The sequence below is a fragment of the Canis aureus genome, chromosome 22, assembly GCF_053574225.1.
Source record: "Canis aureus isolate CA01 chromosome 22, VMU_Caureus_v.1.0, whole genome shotgun sequence".
Lineage (NCBI taxonomy): Eukaryota > Metazoa > Chordata > Mammalia > Carnivora > Canidae > Canis > Canis aureus.
The window spans coordinates 41,354,861-41,378,892 of record NC_135632.1 but is presented as its reverse complement, the minus strand read 5'-3'; the positions used below and the strand labels follow the sequence as shown (position 1 = coordinate 41,378,892).

Below are 24,032 nucleotides of genomic sequence, written 5' to 3'. Positions count from 1 at the left end.
TCCAAGGACAGGGAAGGGGAGCCTCCAAATGCCTGAGTCCAGTTCACAGGTCAACTGGAGGTGGCTTCTTTTTGTTGACATCCCCTAACACAATGTCCCTACTTTATGATCATATTCAAGTGGGCACTGCTCTGTATTTGCCATCTTAGGATTACATTCTCTTCTCTTTTGTTTTTTCCCACCCTACTACCTCCTTCCTTTCTCCAGTAAAATGTTTAGCTGTCGTGGGGTGCCTAGGAGGCTCAGTCAGTTAAGCAACTGACTCTTGTTTTCAGCTCAGGTCATGATCTCAGAGTCCTGAGATTGAGCCCTGCACCAGGCTCAGTATTTAGTGTGGAGTCCGCTTGGGACTCTCTCTCTCCCTTTCCCCCTTAATACATAATTCTTAAAAAAAAAAAAAAAAAAAAAAAAGTTTAGCTCTCTTATAGGGGTGAATTGTCAATAATTTCAAGACAGTAGGCTAAAAAAAAAAAAAAGTTTATTGCCAACATGCTCAGTTTTCTTTGTAAAATCAAATTCATGAGACAGGCTTCTAGCCTGAAGGAAATCTGGGGCATAGATCACAAGATAGAGGTTGCTTTGGAAGGTTTGGTTTCTGTGGCCAGTCCTGTGTCCCAGAGCAAGCCACTTGCTGGGCAGGACCTTGCTTTTCTCCGACACCGTCACACCACCTGGGTCTTGAGTTAAGGGAAGCAAGTGTGTGTGTGGAAGAGAAGTGCTCTCAAATAATGAAATTATTTGCAGGATGTGGCCATAACTGTTCCCTGGATTCTGAGCTAGTTTAGGTGGTTTTCTTCCCTGCTAACTGATCTAAAAGAGGTGCTTCTGGGGACTTCTGGGTGGCTCAGTGATTGAGTGTCTGCCTTTGGCTCAGATCGTGATCCTGAAGTCCTGAGATTGAGTCTGCATCAGGCTCCCTGCAGGAGCCTGCTTCTCCCTCTGCCTGTGTCTCTGCCTCTCTCTCTGTATGTGTCGTGAATAAATAAAATCTTTAAAAAAAAATTTCAAGACGAATTTAAAAAACAAACCAAAAAACAAAAAAGAAGTGCTTTTGGTTGACAGCTGAAGGACGGATTTAATATTTGGATTGTTCTGAGACCTGTGAATACAGGAGACGTTTATTTTCTTCCAGTCACCTTGTGAGGGTGATAGGCACTTTGTAATGTCACCCTTCAACCTTCAAAACAGCCTTTGAAATAAATGCTATTCCCGTTTGCAGTCCAAGCAACTGAGGCCCAGCTAGATTGTCCTGTCCAGAGTTCCACCCATGTCACCTTGCCTGGGGGTCTGCCTTCCACCACACCCAGGCATGAAGCTGATGGAGTTCAGGGCCCTTCCTGGCATCTCATTTAATCGTTTTAACGCACAGAGTGGGTGCTCATAGGGCGACCGGGCTTCCGGGAGAAGCAGCTTGCTCACACCAGGCAGCTGCGAGAGGCAGCTTGGCTCTCACTGTCCTCTGCAGAGAACATGTCTGAGCTCTGTGTCTTCTGGCCACGGAGGCCTTGAACAGTGCAGAAACAGAATTGACCTCAAGCACTTTTGGGCTGTGTGGCGTTCTCAGAGGAGGGCTCTGCTTGTTTGTCCTGGTACCCTCTGCCTCGGGGTGAGAGCAGGCAGGGGGTACATCTCCATGCCGCTGGGAGTGGGGTTGCAGATCATGCCCCCTCTGCGCCCAGCAGGGTGTTGGCACCAGCCACCAGGAAAACACTGGCGAAGATAGTCAAGTTTTGTGGTCACTTCCTTATCGTTTCCTGTGTGGCAGATTCGTACCACATTCTCAAAGGAGTGCCCAAGGAAGCCTGATCTCGTAATTTCTCCTCATCTGGACGCTCCTGAGGTTGTTACCCAACTGCAAGATTCCTTACCCGATTCCTGGCAGCTGGCGGCATTTGAAAAGAGTGTATGGAATCCTCTGGGGTTTTTGGTTTTCTGAGCCCATGGCTGCAGGAGAGCCTGTGTTCTGTCCTCAGAGGTAGCTGCTGATGGCCAGGATGTGAGTGGCTACATCAGTCTTTGGCACAAAGGGCAGTTTTCAGGTGTTGAGCCCTAACTGGAAATCAGTAAGGAAGTCGGCCCATCTGCTTTCTGGCTTAAGACCACTGCTACTTATGAGTTGATGCCTTTCTTTTTAACACGGCTTCTTTCTTAGAAGTTTCCTACTTCATTATCTCTTTGTGCCACACTAGACTTGATATGGCCCATTTCTAGATGGCTTCTCTCTCTCTCTGCCCCCCCCCCCCCCAGGAAGCTGGGAGGAAAGGGGAGGTGATTCTCTAGGACATTTGCTTATCTTGGGGTGACAAAATATACACTGGGGCCTTGTTTTCACCCCTCTCTGGGGTGTTAGTTAGACATGAGCCTTTTTTTCCAAAGACTGGTCTGGGAGAAAACAGAATCTTCCTTTTTATTATTATTATTGTTTTTTGAGTATCAGTTATGTGTTGGTTTCCAAATAAGACTGCATTGCCTTCACGGGACCTACATAGCCCAGGTGGGAGGGGACATGGGACATTTGTAAGACTTATGTCCGTTATGGTTGTGGCCATGGCCATTTTGGGTGGGTCTTCACCCTCTTCCTATACCCACTTCAAGGGCTGCATCAAAATAGTTATTTTGTGATATATATATATATATATATATATATATATATATATATATAATAGTTATTTTGTGTTATAAAAGTTATAATGTGTGTCTTTTTTTTTTTTTAAAGATTTTTATTTATTCATGAGAGACACAGAGAGGCAGAGACATAGGCAGAGGGAGAAGCAGGCTTCATGCAGGAAGCCTGATGCGGGACTCAGTCCCAGGACTCTAGGATCATGCCCTGAGCCAAAGGCAGACACTCAACCACTGAGCCACCTAGGTGTCCCCCCAAATAACATGTGTCTTATGGGTCTTAGTAGTTAATCCACTTGCACTGTTGGGCCAAGTCTAAATTATTTTGAAGATAGATGTTGAAGGAGAACAGCGATGCCAGGGATGAGACTCTACCTTGGAAAGAGAATGGATGTGTCATGCCTGGGGAAGACAGTCCAGAGTCCCTCTTTTCAAAAACTGGAGAGAGGTGGCTCTTGGTTTCTTTACCAGTGTATCATGAGAGCTAATTTTACTGACAGTCATCTAAGCAGACGTGGTCTCTGTGGGGTGAACTAGTCCATGTATGTGCCTTTTATTAGTGCTGATTTTGAGGTGAGGGATTGCTGTGGCTACACAGTTGTGGTCTGAGGAGGGCTCGGTTGGGGATCAAGATAACAAACGAAGGCTTTTACATTGCTGTGTAGCGGGGAAGTGCTTGGAATACAGTCTGTCTAGTTCCAGTTTATGTAGCTACGTGTTGTTTGGGTAACTTAAAATATTGGGATATAACTTAAAATAGTGTAAAACTCAGCTACTTTGAACAGTGTAATGCTTTTGAGGAAATTCTTTGAGTTGTTTAGCTATCACCCTAGTCCAGTTCTAGAACGTCTGAACGCCCTACCCGTGTGAGCTCCTTCATGCCCGTTCATGGCTAGTCCCATTCCCGCTCCCAACCCAAGGACTCCACGAATCTGCTTTCTCTCTCACTTGCTTCTATGTGATACTGCACAGGAAGGAATCCTACAGCTTGTGGTCTTTTGTGTTGGGCTGCTTCTAAGCAGGCCTCTCCATGTTGCTGCGTGTACCAAACCTGCATTCCTTTCTACAGCTGTAGAACTCGACAGGCACAGACTACCACATTTTGTTTATCCATTCATCAGGAGAGGTTCCTTTGGGTTGTTTCCACATTCTGACTGTCAGGAGTAATGCTGCCGTAGGCATTTGCATACTTTGCAGCTTTGTGTGGACATGGGTTTTTTTTCTTCCTCTTCCATAGGGGCATAGGGGACTTCTAAAGTCTGTGACCTTAGGCCATTCATCTAACTTCTCAGAGCCTGAGGTCCCCTGCCATAAAGTATGGGGACACGTGTCTAACCTACTGGCATGGTGTCAGGCCTGGGTACGCAGGGGTTGGTTGCTGCTGTATGGCTGGGGAAGAATAGCCATTTACAGATGTCCCCCTGCCCTCAGGGCACCTGGGTGGCTCAGTTGGGTTAAGTGTCTGCCTTTGGTTCAGGTCATGATGTCAGGGTTCTGGGATCAAGGCCTGCATTGGGTTCCCTGCTCAGCTAGGAGCCTGCTTCTCCTCTGCTCCTCCCTGCACTCATGTTCTCTCTCACTTGCTCTGCATGTTCTCTCTCTCTCTCTCTCTCTCTCTCTCTCAAATAAATAAATAAATAATAAAGATGTTGCTTTCATCAAAATGCTTTGCCAAATCAGCCAGGTCTGGGTGTCTGCGAGCTAGCTGCCCTCCAAGGGAAGGCTGACTGGGAAAGGCACAGTTTTTGTTTTTTGTTTTTAAGATTTTATTTATTTATTCATGAGAGTCACAGAGAAACAGAGACACAGGCACAGGGAGAAGCAAGCTCTCTGCAAGGAGTGGATGTGGGGCTCAATCCTGTGACCCCGGGATCACACCCTGAGCTGAAGGCAGACACTCAACCGCTGAGCCACCCAGGTGTCCCGAAAGGCACAGTTTTTACAATGGTGGACTATTGTCCTGCTGGGCCACAGGGAGGAGCAGGAGAGAGATGGTCCCTGCAGAAGGAAATAGGCACATGTGGCTCCAAGCCAGATACCAAGAATGGCATCGTAGGGTGAGCATGAGCTATGATGGAGAATGGCCATGGGTGGCAGGCTAGGAGCCAGGTAAGGATGGTTCTGATATGTCATATATATATATATATATATATATATATATATATATATATATATATATATATATGAATTGAGGTTGCTGTTTGTTGGTAGTGGCAGAGCTGGTGAGGATTTTTAAAGCAGAACATTGACTAAATTCAAAAATGTGTAGACAAAGCTTTAAATAAAGGACATTTGTTTTGCAATGCCTGGAAATTTAGCACCAGTTGTGACTCATTTAGGATTTCATGGGGATCTTTTTAGCCTTGGCTTTCAGGTTCTGAGCCTTCCAGCCCTTGCCAGGAGCAGGGCAGTACTTATTAGGTTTACTTCCTGGAGGATTGGGGGCCAAATGTAGGGATGCTTTTTCTTTCTTTTTCTTTTAGATTTTATTTATTTATTTATTCATGAGAGACACACAGAGAGAGGCAGAGACACAGGCAGAGGGAGAAGCAGGCTCCATGCAGGGAGCCCAATGTGGGACCAGATCCTGGACCCCAGGATCATGCCCTGAGCTGAAGGCACAACACTGAGCCACCCAGGCATCCCTGAGGATGCTTTTTCAACTGACAACTGCTATTCCTGCTCACAGAAGAGAGGGATAACCCACTGATTTGTGGACCATTCTCTTCTCTGACACCTAACTGCCAGCTCCTGTCTCAACTGGGCATTTTGGAAGTTATTCGATAGGTTTATGGTTTTTATAAATATTATAGAAAATAAAATTTACTTTTCAAAAAATTTTAAGGTAAGAGGAGAAATTATCAAGGAGAGGGACTGAAATCAGGTTCTAAAAAAAGTTGAAAAACAGTGTTCTAATTAATTAAAGAAATGACCTACAAATAGGCTGGAACACATAGCCAAACAATGCAAAATGCAAATATAATGGACAGTTATGAATATCTTCTCTCCATTCATGGATATTGGTGACTTGGTCTTCGTGTTATTATAAGGGAGCTGTGTCTCCTGAGGTCTTGGCATAGACACACACACACACGTATATATTTTTATAATTTAGTTTTATGTAAATGTGCATTTATGGTTGTATACATACATACTTGTATGTGTGCAAAATATTTATTTGCTCCAAAAATATGTAAAACTGACATAGGAGAAATATCATCAAAATTAGGTTAAGAAGTGGTGAGAGCTAATTGTTTATACAACTTTAGGAGAATCTTTCCACCACAACCCAGTATATAAATGAGTAGTGAGGGCTGTCAACCGTATTTTCTCAGAGAAGTCTGATAAAGCCAAAATGTCAAGGGGGCCTTGTCAAGCCTGTTAATGTGATGAGAAGGCACAAGTTCCTAGGGAGAGCGGGTTGTGTGCTGGAACCTTCTTGCCATCCATTTCCTTGGCCAGGCTTCCTGCGTTCCACCTCTGACCTCCTGCTTTGGCTGCTCCACCACCTGCACTGCCCCTGCCCACTTCTCCCACGCATGCCCTGGGGCTCCTTTGGATGCCCAGTCTGGCCTGACCCTGGAGGCCCCCCCACCCCATTGTTTTCTTCCCTGTGTGTGTTTCCTTGGGCATCAGGTCATCACCCCTGAGCTCCCTTCCCTGGCATCATCATCTCTGCATTAGGCAGGGACTGGTTTCTATTCAGGGCCTGCTCTCTGTAGATATTGGGGATTTCTTGGCTGGCATCTTCTGTCTATGAACAGGAACTGTAAAATGGCTGCCAGCATTTATTCTCAAAATTGTTTTGGGGGTGGTTTACTTTGCATAAAGCTTGCGTTCCTGATTTTCAGCCAAAGTGGCCTGCCTGCACCTCTCACCCCAGAGCGGCACCCTCCTCCCTCCTCCAGTTAGCTGACAGCCCAGTACGGGCCTCCCTCCCCCTGCCTAGCCAGCCCAGGGCCACTCATCTGAATCTGCCTTCATGATTCCACCTGCCCACTCAAGTGTTTGATTCTTTTCTCATTGCAAGTTGGATCCTTTGGAACCATGACTTAGTACCTCCAGCTTCTGGGAGGGTGTTCCTCCTGTAGGGGGCCTCCTGCTGCAGGGCATTGTACACAACATGGCACATTATTCCATGGGGATCTCAACCCCTGTCCCCTTTGCCGGTGTTTGCACTAGGTCAACCCCATTGTGCTTCTGGCCTTCCAATGCATGTGCCTGTCTTGCTGGGGGCAGGGATGGGAGTGGATGGGGTGGGGTGGTGCAGTAGACCTAGGAAACAGAGTGCTCATGTACCCTCTGTCCCAGTGAGAAGCCCAGATCTTATCTGATTTACCGTCCTGTCTCAACTCTCTCAAGAGACCACTCCTCTCCATTTTCACAGCCACTTCTTTGAATTAATCAACAGCCTTGACCACAACCCTGCCCCCCCATCCCTACCCCATTTCTCTTTACTGTAGCCAGAACACTCCCTCTTTGAGAACCCTCCAGTGGCTTTTGCTGTCCCATCGTGAAAGTCCAGACTCCTTAAAGGGACTTGCCAGGCCTCACACATGCTGGGCCCCTGCCCAAGGTTGCCCTGATGGGGCACATGGGCTGTGTGTTTTCTGGGTGCCCTCAGAAGGCATAGGTCTTCTCTCCTGGTCAGCACAGAGCCTGCTGCACATGGGATGCACTTTAGTGTGATACTGCAAGAACTGTGCTGTGTGTACGGTATATCTGCTTTGCCTGTGTAGGTTATACTTCTCTTTCTAGAGTCTTAGACCCTAGTTTTCTCATGTTACTATAGAGGTTTACAGCTGTTCTTTTACTGTGGCTTTTTTTTTTTCTTTTAAAGATTTTATTTATTTATTCATGAGAGACACACACACACGGAGAGAGGCAGAGACACAGGCAGAGGGAGAAGCAGGCTCCATGCAGGGAGCCCGATGTGGGACTCAATCCCTGATCTCCAGGATCACGCCCTGGGCTGAAGGCAGTGCTAAACCACTGAGCCACCCAGAGATCTGCTACTGTGGCTTTTTTTTTGTTTTGTTTTTTTGAACATCCTCTGAGTGGAAGTGGGTTGATTTGTTAGCACCCCCTTGGTCTGAATTGGAACCTCCATTTGGAATGTTGTTCCCATGGAGAGAGAAACAAGACCATGGTTTATTGTAGATTGAGTATCTAGAAAGTCGGTGCTTGGGAGGTGCAGCCTGTACTTATCTTACTGTTTAAGGGCATTGTTGGTTGCTTTCCCACCTCATTGTTCTCACCCCTGCCCTCTCATTTCTTGGAAGAGAAACCCAAGACACACATGGCAGGTCTTGTCTGGGGCCTCATGACCTTGGTAGAGTCCCCTATGGAAACCTAAGCCTCAGAGCCCCAGTGCCAGGGATCTCTCCCTTACACCACAGATGTTTCTTGTTCTGTTTATGCTTCTTGAATGTCGTCGATGTGTGCTGGCCTCAGCCTCACCCTTGTATCCTCTGTGGCTCCCTAGCTTAAGATGCAAGCCAGACTGACCTAAGTGCAGTCCTTGCCATGCAGACTCATTGGCTGTGATCTTGGTTGGGTCCTTTAACATCTGTTTTCTCATCTGTGGAATGGTCATCATGACAGCACCTACCCTGTAGGGTTGCTGTGAGGATTCAGGAAAAAACACATAAAATCCCCAGACATAGCAGGTACTCTATAAATGTTAACTGCAGCCCTGCTGGGATCCTCTTCTTATGTTGACATTTGCCATTTGCTAGCCGTATGACACCAGAGGAGTTACTTAACTTCTCTGGGCCTCAGGTTCCCGTTTATAAAATGGGGTTAGTTTAAGTTCCTATCCTGTCGTATTTATCAATAATCCAAAGAGAGGGCTATTGAACATGGCCACAGGAAATGTGCTCAGTAAAGGTCTGCTGCTTCTGTTACTGATTTCTCTAAAAAGTTGCATCAGGGAGGATTCCAGGACCTTATATTATAGTCAACTGTATATTTTCTGAAAAATATTTTAAGTAATTTTTCCCCATCACTATGCATGGTCACTACAAAAAAAGTTAAAATTTATAATGCCATCGAAATGTCAATATTTTTATGGCTATCCTGATTTTTTTCCACTGTGTATTTACTATAAATCAGTCCCTCTTGTCCCCATTGGGATTAAATGTATTTTTTTTTTTAAATATAACTGGAATAACAATGCACATACTCATGGTCAACCATGGTTTTTCATCTGTGACTCTGACTTCTGAAGCTGGGATCTCTCAAAGGCCTGGGGATTTTTGGAAGGTCTCTACCTCACAATCTGCAGCCCTAACTGAACATGAAAGGTTACACCTGCCCTCCTGTCACTGCACACACGGCAATAATATGTGTCTGACTGGTTAATGCTAGAAAGCAAACCACTGGTCCAAGGGTACATCTTATTGGATCAATGGTTAAAGCATGTTAAAGCTTCTTAAAAGGAAGCATGAGGGATCTTTGTGGCAGTGGATACACAAACCTACATGCATAGGTAATATGATTGTTAGAGCTTACTTACTAGTCACAGCAGGTGCACACATGCACACTCAGATGAGCAGGAGTTAATAAGAGAAGATCTGAATCAGATTCATGGACTGTATCAATGTTAGTGCCCTGGTTGTGATATAATTTTACAAAATGTTACCACCACGGGAACTGGGTGAAGGGTGTAAGGGATCTCTGTATTACTTCTTATATCTGCATGTGATTATCGACACATGATTAATTTTAAAAATTAGCTTAAAAAATGTGAGTATGATTTCTGATGACTACAATCCTGGAGGAAAAAGCAGCTCTGAATCCTGCTCTCTTTATTATGTTACAGTGATGTGGAGCCGGATTAATTAAAGTCGAGCTGGGTTTTCTTTTTCTCTACAACAGCAGAGGACTCTGTTCTCTAAGTTAGGGGGTAAGAGGTGGGCACTAAGCAGGCCCCCTAGTCACAACACCGGTTTCAGCACAGAGGCCTTTTGTTACTGCTGGGGTCTGTTTCTGGTTAATGAGCCAGGCCTGCTGATGGTTGCCTGCGGGGCCAGCAGGCGGGCTGGGGGCCCTTCTGCATCTTTTCCTACAATACTGCTGGAGCACAGTTGTCCAGCATGAAAACTAACTCCTGCAGGGGTGCAGGAATCCTCCCTTAAGGATTTCTCATGACCCCGAGCTGTTGAACAATTTACAGCAATTTGAGCTGGACTCCACCTCCATCCAATTAAATTCTGGTTTAAACCAACTCTTGCTTTTCCTGAAGTCAGCCCCACTGGAGGTTGAAGGAATGAAAGTGCAAAAGTGCTTGAGGCAGTGCATTTCCTCCCAGCTCCCAGAGAACTGTTGAGTTCAGGAGAAAGCTGGAAGGGGGTTTCAGATTTGGAACCAGATTTCAGGTCTCCTTAAGCTAGAAAATCATTCCAATGGATCGGATTTCTCTGAGCTCCTTCACTAGGATGATCTGTACTTGCATTTAATAAAATATTTAGAGACCTATCGGATTCCAGTTACAGCTTGCCATTAGCAAGGCTATGGAGGTTAGCTTAGTAATACACTTAATTCTCAACTGCCTTGCTTGGGCTGTTACTGAATGTGGGTCATTGTCAAAGCTGAAGCATGTCTTCACCTCTTAAGGAATTATTTTGTAGAGTCTTAATTATAAAGAGTTACTTAGATGTTACTTATTGCAAAAGTGGCAAGTCTAAAAATGTTTACTGCTTGAGTCCTAAACCCATTTACATTCATTCCTTCCTCTACAGAATAAAACCTATGCTACTTTCTTGGTGTTTGTGGAATTGCAAATCAATTCCTTGTCATTGATTTAAAATAAAACCACCCTGCTATTTTTTTAGCCTAGGACTAAAGTGTTCCTTCATCGCACAACCTTTTTCTTCAACAGGAGAACAAAGGCCCACATGTCCTAAAGTGGCCTGCATGTAGCCTCTTACGACCACAAGAAATTATATATGTGGTGAAATATCACTCCGTCACAAACACGTGTGTTTGTGTATGGCAGGAATGGTATCGGCCTTTTTGGTGTTGATTAAAAAGAATCTACGACCCTAGTTTTCATGGTAGAGAAACTGGTTGCATAGCCTTAGAATTTAGGCCATTTGCAGGGGGAGGGGAGGGGCTGCACCATGATGAAATGATCAGCTGGGATTGCTATTTGCTAACTATACCAATAGCCGCTTTCTGAAGGACCCCACTCTGTCCATGTGGTTGGGTCTCTATGGTTAGCAAGAGACCCTGTGATTCTGATAATTCACACAGTGGAGGCCCTGCGGCCGACCCATTTCAGTTTGCTGAATTTATATGAGGCCATAACCCCTTCTCCAGTGCCTTGTCCTCAGCGCCACCTCTAAGTGTGCACACAAGTGCATGCGCATACACACACACACAGTCAGAACCTTGCAGGATCCAGAGTTACCCCATCCCTGGAGCCCCCCTGAGGCTCTTCCCTGAAACTCGGAAACAAAATCCAGTGCTGCTCAGCTCATGTGGGTTGAACCTGGCAGAACCAGCGACCCTTTGTGCTCAACATGCAGGCACGACATGAGGGCCGCTTTTTTAGGGGGGGTCATTTGCTTGGCTGGTTTGTGACATCAGGAGTTCATCACCACTTTTTTTTTCTTGCAGTTTTATGTGCTGAAAGAGTTGGCCAGATGACTAAGACATATAATGACATAGATGCTGTCACTCGGCTTCTTGAGGAGGTAAGTGTTTCCGGGGAGGCAGAGAGCCATTTATGATTGACTGGTTATAACTTCTGTTGATTAAAGCATACATTATTGTCTTCTCCGTGAAAAATCCCCAAAACGGGGCCCTCCCAGGGTATGGTACCATGGCTTTACTTTTTTGAACTGGTAGCTCTACAGGTCTTTGTAGCTGTAACTTTGTCCAAGGTATGTTAGATTTTAAAAGGAATGTTTTAATGACACAAAATAGGAATATTTGCTAGAAAACCCAGTGTGAGATTTTTCCTTACATTTAACACTGTATTTTAAGGATATCTGCAAGTGTCAGAAAAATACATCATTAGTCTATCTTTGTAATTTTTTTTAACTTACATGAGGTTAAGGAGAGATTATGCAGCATAGAAATAATCAAAATCACCATGGGGAAAAGAAATGAGAAAACTTGCTTAGGATTGGATGAGCTGCTAGTATTTCAAAGACTTTGGTTTTCTCGGTTTCTTCTTAGCATTCTGTTGACAGTTGGGAATCCTGGTCCTGTGCACACCTCTACAGACAGATGAGCACCATGTGTGCACCCTCATGCCTAGAACTCGCCAGAACACAGCAGGTTCTTCTAGGTATATATTGAGTAAGTGCCCATCTCTAAACGTTGTCAGTCCTTGATGGCACCGGTACTTACCTAGACCCTTGTTTCTGCTCTGGAACCAAGATTGACTTTGGATCATGTCACCAGTCACTAGCTCATCTCCAGAACAAGAGTAGAATAATGTGCAAGACACAGAAATCATTGTTGTCATTTTCAGCCAGTGGCAGGACAAGGTTGAAACATAGGACGGAACAGGAGTGGTGGGACCTGGAGTTTCGGGAGACATCTATGTATCCCATTTTTTATGTCTCTCTTTCCCTCTGTTTTTCGCATCTGTACATCCAGTATTCTTATATTCTGAGGGCTAGACTCTCTGGATTCTCCCCTGAGTTCCCCAGGGCTCACCTGCCCCCAGCAGTCTGCTCCTCTCCTTCCCCTATAGCCAGCCCTCCATAGCCAGGTAGAATGTGGGCAAGAGCTGAGACTGCCTGGCCACCTGCATGTCATGGCAGTACCAACAACTCAACCCCAAATAAGTGATGTTAGGTTTTGGGCTGTGTGACAGGGCCAATGTGAGGCATTTTAGGACACAGGCCTTCTGGCGGTACTCTCGTTGCTGCCATATGGGCTGGCATTAGGTACTTGGGAGGCTAGCTTGGTTGGCACCACTGACTTTTTTTTTTTTTTTTTTCCTTCAAAATTTTACTTATTTATTCATGAGAGACACAGAGAGAGGTAGAGACATAGGCAGAGAGAGAAGCAGGCTCCCAGTAGGGGGTCTGATGCGAGACTTGATCCCAGGACCCCAGAATTGGCCTGAGCCAAAGGCAGACACTCAACTGCTGAGCCACCCAGGTGCCCCTGACACCACTGACTTTTGAAAATGGTTCTTCACAGACCCCTTCCCACTGTGTCCTTTCCCCCAACAGTGCCAGGCTGTCCACATCCTCTAGTATTTCCCTAGTATTTCCAGCATCCACAACTCACCCCACACTGTTAGTCTGTTAGGTCTTCTGAGAGGGCTACATCTGGACCATTCTTTTCATTCCAAGGTCATTCCACTCCTCTGGTCCCCAGAGCCTCAGCTGTCAGGTTTCTGTTTCTCTCTACAGCTGCCCCCCAACCCAAGCCTGTGGTGACCACTTTGCCCCACGCCCCCATACACACACTTAAAGACACTTAGAAGTCCTCACTGTGGTGTCCAAAGGCACACACTGATCATGTTCTGAAATCTCCTCTAGCTTGTCGCCAGGGACCTGCCCCGTCTTTCCCTGGCCTTGAGCTCTATGCTGTTGGGCTCATGGGGACCTTCGAAGCTGACCATCACCACGGCCCCCAATGGTCTGTACCCCCCTGAGCCTCCAGCACAGGAGTCATCCTGCAGGTCCCTTTGTCTTGTTCACACAGCTGGATTACCTAGAAGCTTTTCCAAGGCGGGGACCATCTGGGTGGTTTCTTTTCTCTTCTTTTTTTTTTTTTAAATTATTTTTTTATTTTTTTTTTAATTTTTATTTATGATAGCCACACACAGAGAGAGAGAAGCAGAGACATAGGCAGAGGGAGAAGCAGGCTCCATACACTGGGAGCCCGACGTGGGATTCGATCCCGGGACTCCAGGATCGCGCCCTGGGCCAAAGGCAGGCGCCAAACCGCTGCGCCACCCAGGGATCCCTCTTTTCTCTTCTTACCTTGGAAACGACAGGCCTTTCATAAATGTCTGCAGCTGTTGTCATGCCTGTTATTGAGGGTAGATTTTTACTGAAAGCCATTTGTTGTCCCTGCATCATCTCATCGGTTCTGTGGTAGCTCTTAGCCAGAAGTGCAACTGCTTGTCCCATTCTCAAAGGGACCTGAACCAGAGGACAGAAGATGCCTTCATGGCTGCACAGCTGCTTTCCACCCAGGCTGGTAACTGTGATGCGTATGACACTTGCATTTGGCAATGCATTCACTCCCCTATTTAGGGTTTTTGTTTTTTTTTTTTTTAAAGAAAAAAAAACCCTTTTTAAAATCTATTTATTCATGAGAGAGAGAGAGAGAGAGAGGCAGAGACACAGGCAGAGGGAGAAGCAGGCTCCATGCAGGGAGCCTGACATGGGTCTCAATCCTGGGATTCCAGGATCATGTCCTGGGCTGAAGGTGGCACTAAACCGGTGAGCCACCTGGGCTGCTCTTTTTATTTAGTTTTGGAGAGTATGGCCTGTTGGTTGTTGGAGGGACATTTTTACTTTAAAAGCACAAACCAGATAATATTTTTTTTTTATGAGATGCTGCCTCCACTGCCCCCAGTTCTTGGCTTCTGCTGGGGTGGAACTGGCAGGGCCTGGTGATCCCTCCACAGGCCAAGACCTGTCTCTGCTTGGAAGTCCGAGGGTTGCTCCCGAAGGATCTTGGGATTATAGCCCTTCGTGCAGATACTAGGTGTCCGTAGTCCTCCCCCCTGCAATCTCCCAAGCAAGTGTCATGCTGCAGAAAGCATGCAATCATCTTTTTTTAAAAACTGAGCTGTTGGAAAGAATATTTGTGGGACACTTTCTTCAGGTGGTTTTGTTGTGCCTTCTTTGTTCTCTTTATTTTTAGCAGCTCACCTTGGCTGTAGTCTGTGTGTATCTGTGTTTTATCTATAATGCCATTCTTCTTGTCCTGATAAGGACCACCTCTGAGTCACTGCCTTTCTTAGGAACTAGGCGGATTCCCGGTTAAAGTTTAACTGCTTCGGTCACGTGACTTCGTACGTGCTGTGTTTTGCTTGGCTTGGCTTTGGTTCCTAGGCCTGCCACACACAGGCTGGGCGCTGGGGAGATGTACACAGGATGCCAAAGCCTGGGGCCAGCGGGGAACTTTTTGCTTCTGCCTTTCAGGGGAAGCCGATGCTGCAGCTTGCCTTGGCTTCCTGCCTTTGGATTTACCTTTGGGCAGAGCTTGCCTCACCCAGCCCACGCCCCAGTTTGGAGAGGGTTGTTCCGAGGGCCCCTTAGTCATGCTTTTTATCCTGAGATTGGTGAATGAGATGAGTCAGCCATGAAGTGGGAGGCTTGCTGCTCTGCATCTCCGAGGGCTGTGTCAGACAGCACAAGTGCCACTGGCAAAAGAGAACACAGACAGGAAGAGGGAGCGAGCAACTGGAACGAGCTCCATCCACCTGGCCACATTTTCCCGACGAATGAGGGAACCAGCTCTTTTAATAGTTCATTTTCAAGGGCCTAAATTATTTGTGATCTCTCATTCCCACTGTAGTTCAACCCTGGGGTCATTTCCTAGCTGTTTTCCTGTTTTTAGTAGTAAACACTTTTCATATGTTGGCTGGTTGTAGCAATTGGGAATGTTTTCGTTCCTGTAATCCTCCAGGAGAAAACCAACCTGTCCTCTTAGTAAAGAAAAACCAGAGCCACTACAATAAGTTTTTAGTTATTGTAACTTGTAGCTGAACTATTTTTAGATGACTTTTAAGTAATCTCCACACCCACAAGCCATTCGAACCCACAACCCTGAGATCAAGAGTCACATGCTCTACTGACTGAGCCAGCCAAATGCCCCCTCTTCGATAACTTTTAGACACCATGTAACTTGTTTAATTTTTTTCATTTCATCCATAAATATTTTTACTAGAAGTTCTTGCTCCCCCCCACCCCAGTAGAGAGTTTTTGTTTATATTACTATAAAGATGAGATTTTTGGTGTAGATGAGGTGAGAGCTGCCCCACCATGGGGCAGGGAGGTTGAGGAGCCCCCAGGTGTGAGGTTTGGGGTGTCATGGGGAAGGTGTGGGGCTTCACTGAGTGCACAGCCCATTGGTTTTTCTCCCCCTGCCCGTTGCTCTTGGGTTTTGGCCTCTATGTGCTTTGGGAAGTCTTCACCATCCTTCGGGTGCTCCAGCTGGCCTCACCCAGCAGGCTTTCATAATTATAATTTTTGCTTGGTTTGTTTGCCGTGAAGTCTGCACACAGAATGTAGCTAAGGCATACAGAATGTCTGTGCTCGTTGGAACTTAATATGATGCATGTCATGATGGATGCATGATGGCAGTGGAGAACAGTGAAGCCTGTGACATTAAACACTTGGCTGGGTATTCAACCTGAGAATTTGTTGTGGTAGAGAGATTTCATTGACTTGAGTTAGGTTTGTGGAGACCACTTCCAAAGAGAAATGGACACTGGTATTGCAGTTTTAATTGAGTGTTAGCCAGCCGAAACTATTTGAACAAGATGCTAATTTTAAGTCGGCCTGGAGAGAGGTTCCCTCCCACAATTCCTTTGAGTCCTTTCCTCCGCGTACCAAATAAGCACACATGTTGAGTCTCAGAAGTGATAAAGGGCCACTGAGCTGAATGAAAACCCTCCTTGGAAGACACTAACCAGGAGGGATGAGTACACAGAGATGAGCATCTCAGTTCACTGGGCAGTCACTGCTCCCCTTTGTTCCTTGGCAGGCGTACGAGGAGGCACACATTATGGAATAAGTTGGAAGTATTTGTGGCTCCCATGCTGTGACACCTGGCTGGCTTCTGGGGCAGCAGTGGGAGAAGTGACAGGTTTCGGAATTGTGGGAAACTGAGGAAAGTCACCATTATCCCACGCGTGGGACAGAGTGCCAGATTCCTGAAATCCAGAGTCTTCTCAGGCTGTACTTAGACCTCCACTGCTCAGCTCATATGTCAGTGAAACTCTTGGATAAGCAAGGGAAGATGTGCTGCTAGTGCGCGGAATCATTTGGTGGATATATAAGAAGTTAGAAATAAAAACTGCCATTTAAAAAAAATCTCATACAATTCTGAATCATAATGCTAGAAGATTTTTTCAAGGATAGCCCAGCCAGTCTGCCCCACCACCCCTCTCCATCTAACAGATGAGACAACTGGGTCCCAGGGATATTCAGTCAGACCTTGATCTCACAGGTCTGGAGTTGAAGGGTTTGCCCGGAGCAGGTAAACCTTTGAGTGATACCCACTGTAAGAAACGCATCTCAGGTTGCGTTTGACTCAGTACTCAAATAAATATATGACAAGCCAGAGCATAAACGTGAACTGATGCCCTTATTATGTAGAATGCACGTCGGTATTTCAATTTAGTGCTGTTGAATTTCATTTGAAACAAAATATCAGTTGCCTTTACAAAAATGATTCTCAACCTACTGATGGTTTATACCCTATGTTTGGAAAAAGCTAACCTGGAGTGTGTGTACCTAATCCTTGTTAAGTGGAAGCCATTGGCCCAAGGCCCTGTTGTTAGTAGCTGGTCTGAAGCTAAGACTCCTCCCCAGCCTTTTTCCTGCTCTAAACTACATGTTCCCATTTGCCTGCTTTTTACACCAGCTGGACAGAATAATTAGTAGAAGCTTCTCAAATGATTTAGTTTTCCAGAGTTCTCCCCTTGCTAAATCCCTACAAGGGAGCAAGTTGAATCTAACCACAGTGGCAAACAGTCTCTCAGGCATGGGTGAGTCTGCATTTGGTGATGGCATCTGTCCTGCTGTCTGCACTGTCAAGGAACATCTTTCCTCTCATAGAGGCAATTGTACCTTTATTTATTTATATTTATTTTTTAAAAATATTTTACTTATTTATTCACAAGAGACATAGAGAGAGGCAGACATAGCCAGAGGGAGAAGCAGGCTCCCTGTGGGGAGTCTGATGTGGGACTTGATCCCAGGACCCTGGGATCATGCCCTGAGCCGAAGGCAGTTGCTCAACTGCTGAGCCACCCAGGCATCCCTATTTATTTATTTTTTAAAAAGATTTGTGTATTTATTTTAGATACACACAAGCAGAGGGGGAGTGGCAGAGGGAGAGGGAGAGAATCTCAAGCAGTCTCCCTGCTGAGCATGGAGCCCAGCACTGGGCTCAACCTCATGACCCTGAGATCATGACCTCGGCCAAAATCAGGATTTGGTTGCCCAACTGACTGAACCACCCAGGCGCCCCAGCAGCTGTACCTTTTATATGCCACTAACGATCTTCCTTTGTGTACCACTCTGCTACGTATAAGTGATGTCATCAGCTGAACTAACAGAAACTTCTGTTTTTAACACAGTCTTTGTCTCTGAAGTAGGGCAATTTTATGCATTATCTCCATTTTGAAAGTATTTAAAAAATTTTTTTTAAGTTTGTTATTATTTTTAGTAATCTCTACCCACATATAGGGCTCAACCCCACGACCCTGTGATCAAAAGTTGCACGTTCCTCCCACTGAGCCAGCCAGGCACCACTTGAAAGTATTTTTTTAAAGTAAATCTCAGTAGGGGCACCTGCGTGGCTCAGCTGGTTGAGCATCCAACTCTTGGTTTCGGCTCAGGTCATTAGAATCGAGCCCCCTGTTGGGCTCCATGCTCAGTGGGTGTCTGCTTCAGATTCTCTCTCCCTCTCTCTCTCGGATCCTCCCACTGATGCTCTTTTTCTACCAAATAAATCTTAAAATAATAATAAAAATAAACCCAAATAGCCTCCATTGAGTAAAAGAAACATGCTCTTGTATTTCAGAGTAACTTTACGTTTTTGTTTCATATGAAGTAAATATAGGGAGCTCAGTAAATTCCTGCTTCATATGTTCTAAGAAGCCTGCCTCCCTGCGTCAGCTCTTGGCTCTATTGCAAAAGCATTGTGAAATTTCTGTGCTCGCTCATTCAACCAACAAGCAGTTAACTGAATATTTCCACGTGCCAGGCCCTGGCAATACAATAGCCCAGTGCTCAGGTGGACAGATTATCAAGTGATTTCACAGATGCCAAAAGCAACTGCAGAGAAATGCTTTGGAAAGCATGTTTCTCCCATAGGAACAGAGACTTGTTTTCATTGGATTTAAAGCTTGCCTCCCATTGCCTGAGGTCTGCGTAGCTCTACATTACGTGGGCAGAGCGTTTCCCTTCTCTGAACAGGTATCAAAGGTGGGTGCATGGATGGTGAATTGTTAATACCTTTGTTATTTCTAAATGCCCTGTTTTCCTCAGTTGACACTGAGCACTCCTGGCTCCTTCAGGAAACACAGGTGTTTTGAATGTCTATTCTCCCTTTTGCCTTTCATAGAAAGAGCGGGATTTAGAACTGGCTGCTCGGATTGGCCAGTCGTTGTTGAAGAAGAACAAGACCCTAACTGAGAGGAACGAGCTGCTGGAGGAGCAAGTGGAACACATCAGAGAGGAGGTGAGGAGCTGGTGGCAGTGGCCACAGCCGGGTGGGCTTGGGCTCAGCCCCCAGAGCCGCTCTTCCGGGACGGCTGCTTCTTCTATCCATGACCCTCTTTCCAGCAGTGTAGACAGCACCAGCTGGGGTAGGAACAGCCTTCACCTGCTCATGAGGCCGTGAGTGTCCAGTCCTACCAGGCCTGGACCAGCCCCAGTCCCCATCCCCCCAGAGTCCAGAGCCTCACAGAGACTGGGAGAGACTGAGCATGTGGAAGGAGCATACGCAGGCTAAGATGGCAGTGAGCAGGTGTTCCTGGGGCAGGTGGGCACGGGCAGGCCAGAGGGGAGCCCTGTCAGGAGGAGGCCAGCCTGTGCTGCAGAGTAGGGCAGCGGCTGCACATTCTTCATTCCAATATAATTTTATGTTTGTAAAACAAAAGAAAAAAATAGGCTACTGTTGTCCTGACAGGAGACCTGTTATTTTCATGATACAGATCTTGGCTGAAGGGCACCGGTGATCAGGGGGTGGGGTCTGAATGCTTAGGTCTTATCTTAAGTGGCTAAGGTTTCATAGGAGCAACACTGACTTTCTGGAAGGTTGTGGTTATGGGCAGGACGAGGAAGGCTCTGCAGAGATGGAGGGGTCGCTGAAACAAGGCTTAGCAGTTAGAGCCAGGCCCTCCTTTGTAGTTTTTTTCCCATCATCCTGTTCTTGTAACTGCACATTTTAGCTGTGAGGATCTTCACTTGACTTTCTTCTTCTCCTGGTTTCTTCTCCCTTATTTTCTACCAGAAACTTTCTAAGTGGGAGGGGATACCCTTACTCTTGTCTCTTAGATATATTCAGACTTTTCCCCCTTAAAGCTGTTCCCAGCCATCGTGTCTGGGTTTAATAATGGTTTTAATATTGATGAAACAGGGTTGCCAGTGTATAAGAAAAGTTTTAATCCTGGGCTTCCTTTGAAAGATGATACAGTAGAATATGGTTGAGTTTTGGAGAAGTCAACCCCTGTTTCCCTTGTCCCCAGCATCATGACCTGAATTTCCCTTCTCTCAGGCATTAGAGTGTGCCAGGTCAACCTAGTTTTCTGAGCAGAGAAACATGCCACCTGGGAACCAGTAAACGGTCACCCATTGTCTGTCACATGCTTTTCCTCTACATTATTGCCCTTGTGTGGGGCTTCCTCACCTCCTACAAACAGCACCCAAATCTTTGGACGTGGAAATGCCTCTTTTTTCTTGGAAAAGCTTTGAAATTAGAAACTGTAATATGTTCCCCTTGAGCACATAATGACACACATCATTAAACTGTCAGTCTAGATGTTGAAACTAAAGCTTTTGTGCAGATAAAATTTTCTTCTCTGTGGAAGTCATAAATACTGTGTTGTGTAGGAAAGCTGGAATAAACCATAGACCCCAAATCAAATTAGAGGCAAAGAATTAAATTGTAATTCTTGCTCACAGCACTAGTTCTTTGTTCATCAGTTGTGAGTGGTGAAAGGGAAGTGAAAAATTTTATGGCATAGGTTTGTTTGCTTAAGATGTTAAGCATAAATAAGGCAGTTTGCAAAAACTGACCTAGCAGTATCAGTCTGGCCACTTCCTGATGACTGCGTCCTTTCTCCCTATGTCTGAAATTGCTATCTTATGATCACTGAGTACAGAGCAGAGTCTGGCCAGGCTTGGCTCAGAGCCCTGTGAGGGTGTAGCAGTCACAGGGTGAGGCTGTGAGTGTGCCGAGTGTGCCAGCAAGGGTGGATGAGCTGCTTGTAGCTGCCCACCCAGAGCTGGCATTGCCAGGGGCCCAGTCCAGGGTGGCATTTGGTTTCAGCAGAAGTGAATGGCCTCTTCTTTCATTTGATAACAGGATCTTTTTCTCCGGCCATTTGCCCAGCTGGTCATCTGGCTACTTGCAAAGCCCATATGCTATATTGTCTTTCCCTCCTCCCCACCCAACATCATTCCAGAGCCTTCTAGTCTCCTCTCACCTCCTCTCTGAACCCAAGTAAAAACCATAAATTTAGGCAGAGGATTTTCTATCAAAACATAGTTGACTGTGTTTTTCTTAAATGTGATCAAATGTAGCCTCTTATCCTTGAAAAGCACAAAAATCAATTACATGGCTTTACTTTTGGTGAGGAATTCAACAGACATTGCCACCTAGCAGCACATGTTTGAGCATGATGGAGGGGCCTCCTGTTGTGTCTGTACAGGTATCTCAGCTCCGGCATGAGCTGTCCATGAAGGATGAGCTGCTCCAGTTCTACACCAGCGCCGCAGAGGAGAGCGAGCCTGAGTCCGTGTGCTCCACCCCGTAAGTCTCCAGAGGGCCATGTCACTGGGGCCAGGACACAGGCGGCTGGCTGTCATCCATGTCCTTGGAGTTACCTAGGCAGGGCTACATCACCAGCAGTAGGTCCACTGCTCCCAGCCTTCCCCAGACCCAGCAAGTCCACAGGCCTCAAATTAATTGTACTGTTGTAGCAGGACATGGGAGGACAGGGTTGTTCGTCAATTTCGGTTGCTCCGGCCTGGTCACTGGGCACAGGGTGGGCCCTGCAGTGAGAGGGTCATATTGGGTTCTGGAGCCAGAGGTGCCATGGTGGACCCTTGGAGCAGAAGGTGTGGGGGACTTCCCTGAGAGTCAGTGGAGCCTCACTTTAGGAGCATGAACTCGAGAGCCCAGTGGCCTGAGTTCAGACTGTTGCTCTGTGGTTTCCTAGCTGTGTTCTCTTGACTACATTACTTAACCACTCTGTGCTTGTTTGCTTGTTTGTAAAATGGGACTACTGCTAGTGCTTTATTCATAGGATTATGAGCATTAATTGCCTTAATCCCTGTAGAGTACTGAAAACTGTTCTGGGCACATAGGATGGCAGTGCAAATATTAAATAAATTTCTAGGCCTCTGGAAGTGTGTGTTTTCAAGTAGTTGCTTCTGCTGAATTGTGAGGCCATGTGGCGACTGCAGATCCTGAGCGGTGGTGAGGCTGTGTGCTGCCCCTGCTCTCCAGGGGGCCCCTTTTGCACCTGTGGGTTTCATGGTTCCTCCCTGCAAAGGCCCTTTGTGCTTCCCTGGGTTTGCTGGAGGCAGGGAGCCAATGTCTCTCCCTAGAACGAGATTGTACTTTCTCTCCCAGACTGAAGAGGAATGAGTCATCGTCCTCAGTGCAGAATTACTTTCATCTGGATTCTCTTCAGAAGAAGCTCAAGGACCTCGAAGAGGAGAACGTGGTACTCCGGTCGGAGGTGAAGTGTGCTCCCTGCCTTTGTACCCTCTGGAGGGTGGTGGACCCCTTTGCCTTATCTGACAGGAGGGGCTGTGCCTGCAGCGTCATTCCCGAGGGTGACTGTAGGGGAGCCACCTGTGTGGTGCTCATAGCCTCACTCATGTGCTGGGGAGCACAGATGCTCCCTGTCGGTGAGGGATGGGTGGGGCTGAGGACTCATGGATCCTCTGTGTGAGTAGGCAACTGTGGCCAGGCCCTCCCCGTCCTCCTGCTCACAGCAGGGCTCTGTGGGTGGGGTCTCTCCATGGAAATGACATGGAAGCAGGTTGCTGCCAGTCAGATCTGTTCTAAGGGATAGTACGTGACAACTTGGAGACATAATTCTTAGACAATTAACTTAAAAAGATAGTTGAGACAACTTGGCAACTCATGCTTTTGAGTATTTCTGGCAAGTCACTGTGCCAGATGCTTACCTGTTTTTTTTATTTTTTTAATATTTATTCATTTGAAAGAGAACATGAGTGAGGGGAGGGGCAGAGGGAGAAGCAGACTCCCCACTGAGCAGGGAGCCTGACTTGGGTCTTGATCCCAGGACTCCGTGACCACAACCTGAGCCAAAGGCAGATGCTTAACTGACTGAGCCACCCAGGCACCCCTGCCTGTGTTCAGTTTGTTTGTTTGTTTTTTCAAATTTTGCAGCAAGGCTGGAAGTCTGTTACTTTGCTTGTCATTTACAGTGAGGAAGCCAGGACCCAGGCTGCTAGGTGTTTGATTTTCCAGCATGGCACAAGTTAGGGAATGACAAAGCTGGGATTTGCAAGGCTCTGGGACTCTGACCCCCACATTACTTCCCTTCACCCGCTGCCCCTACCTAGAAACACCGACGCATGCAAGTTTAGTACTTTTTGTCTTGTCAGTGAGTTGATGCTCTCCAGCCAGAGGTATGCTTTAAGTTTGGACTGCACACCCACCCGAGCTGGCCCAGGGCTTCCTCAAGCCCCTGTAGTAAGGCAGACCACCTTGAATTTGCCCCCAAGGTGGAAAGAGCCTCATGTCTGGGCTTATCAGGGCTGTGCACGAGGGAAGGGTCATGTTCTTAGACCTTACCTCTTCTAGTCCTCATTGACTAGTGGGCAGCACAAACCCAGAGCCACCAAGAGGGTTGTCCAGGCTTTCTCTGCCAGGCAGTGGCCAAGTCAAGAGTCCTGGCCAGAGCTTTCCTTTCCACTGTCTACCTCAGGTAAATGCACTAGTCCTAGATATGCAGTAATTTGTCCCCCTGTCAGAGGGTTCACCTAAAGCACGTGGAAGGAACCTGATTCCAGCTACAGATTCCACATCAGTTTTCAGGAGCGTAGTGTCTCCCAGGGGCCAGGGCCTGAGGGCTCAGAGATACCCCTTCTCTGCCTTGGATACTTTCTTTTCTTTCCTTTTTTTTTAAAAAAAGAAAGATTTTATTCATTCATGAGACAGAAAGAGGCAGAGACATAGGCAGAGGGAGACTGATTTTGGACTCAATCCCAGAATCCTGGGATCATGACCTGAGCCAATGGCAGACACTCAACCACTGAGCCACCCAGGTGTCCCTCGGATATTTTCTTCTTTGGATCTCTATTTTCCAACCTTGTCAGCTGGCTATCCAGAGTCCTGAGATAGCTGTTGGGATTCTGGATTTTAATGCTTTGGTCTTGTACCTTGTCTTTACTAAGTGAATACAGTAGATCTAACTCTGACTCAGACCTCCTAGGGCGGTAGTGCCTTGCATAAAGCAGGTACATGACAAGTGTTAGCTATTCCTG

At 46.5% G+C, this 24,032-nt stretch overlaps 1 protein-coding gene across 13 annotated transcripts in view; it reads left to right on the top strand.

The window, feature by feature from the left end:
• TRAK1 (trafficking kinesin protein 1) overlaps positions 1-24,032 on the top strand; it is a 120,789-nt gene that overhangs the window by 64,475 nt on the left and 32,282 nt on the right. For 12 of the 13 annotated variants that reach the window (XM_077865643.1, XM_077865634.1, XM_077865635.1 and 9 more), the window contains 4 exons: positions 11,245-11,321; positions 18,907-19,023; positions 21,218-21,318; positions 22,144-22,252. In XM_077865643.1, the coding sequence (XP_077721769.1) occupies positions 11,271-11,321; positions 18,907-19,023; positions 21,218-21,318; positions 22,144-22,252 (378 nt within the window). In that variant the 5' untranslated portion in view covers positions 11,245-11,270. Of the gene's footprint in view, positions 1-11,244; positions 11,322-18,619; positions 18,768-18,906; positions 19,024-21,217; positions 21,319-22,143; positions 22,253-24,032 lie in introns of those variants that run through there. The other variant, XM_077865645.1, reaches the window with a different exon arrangement.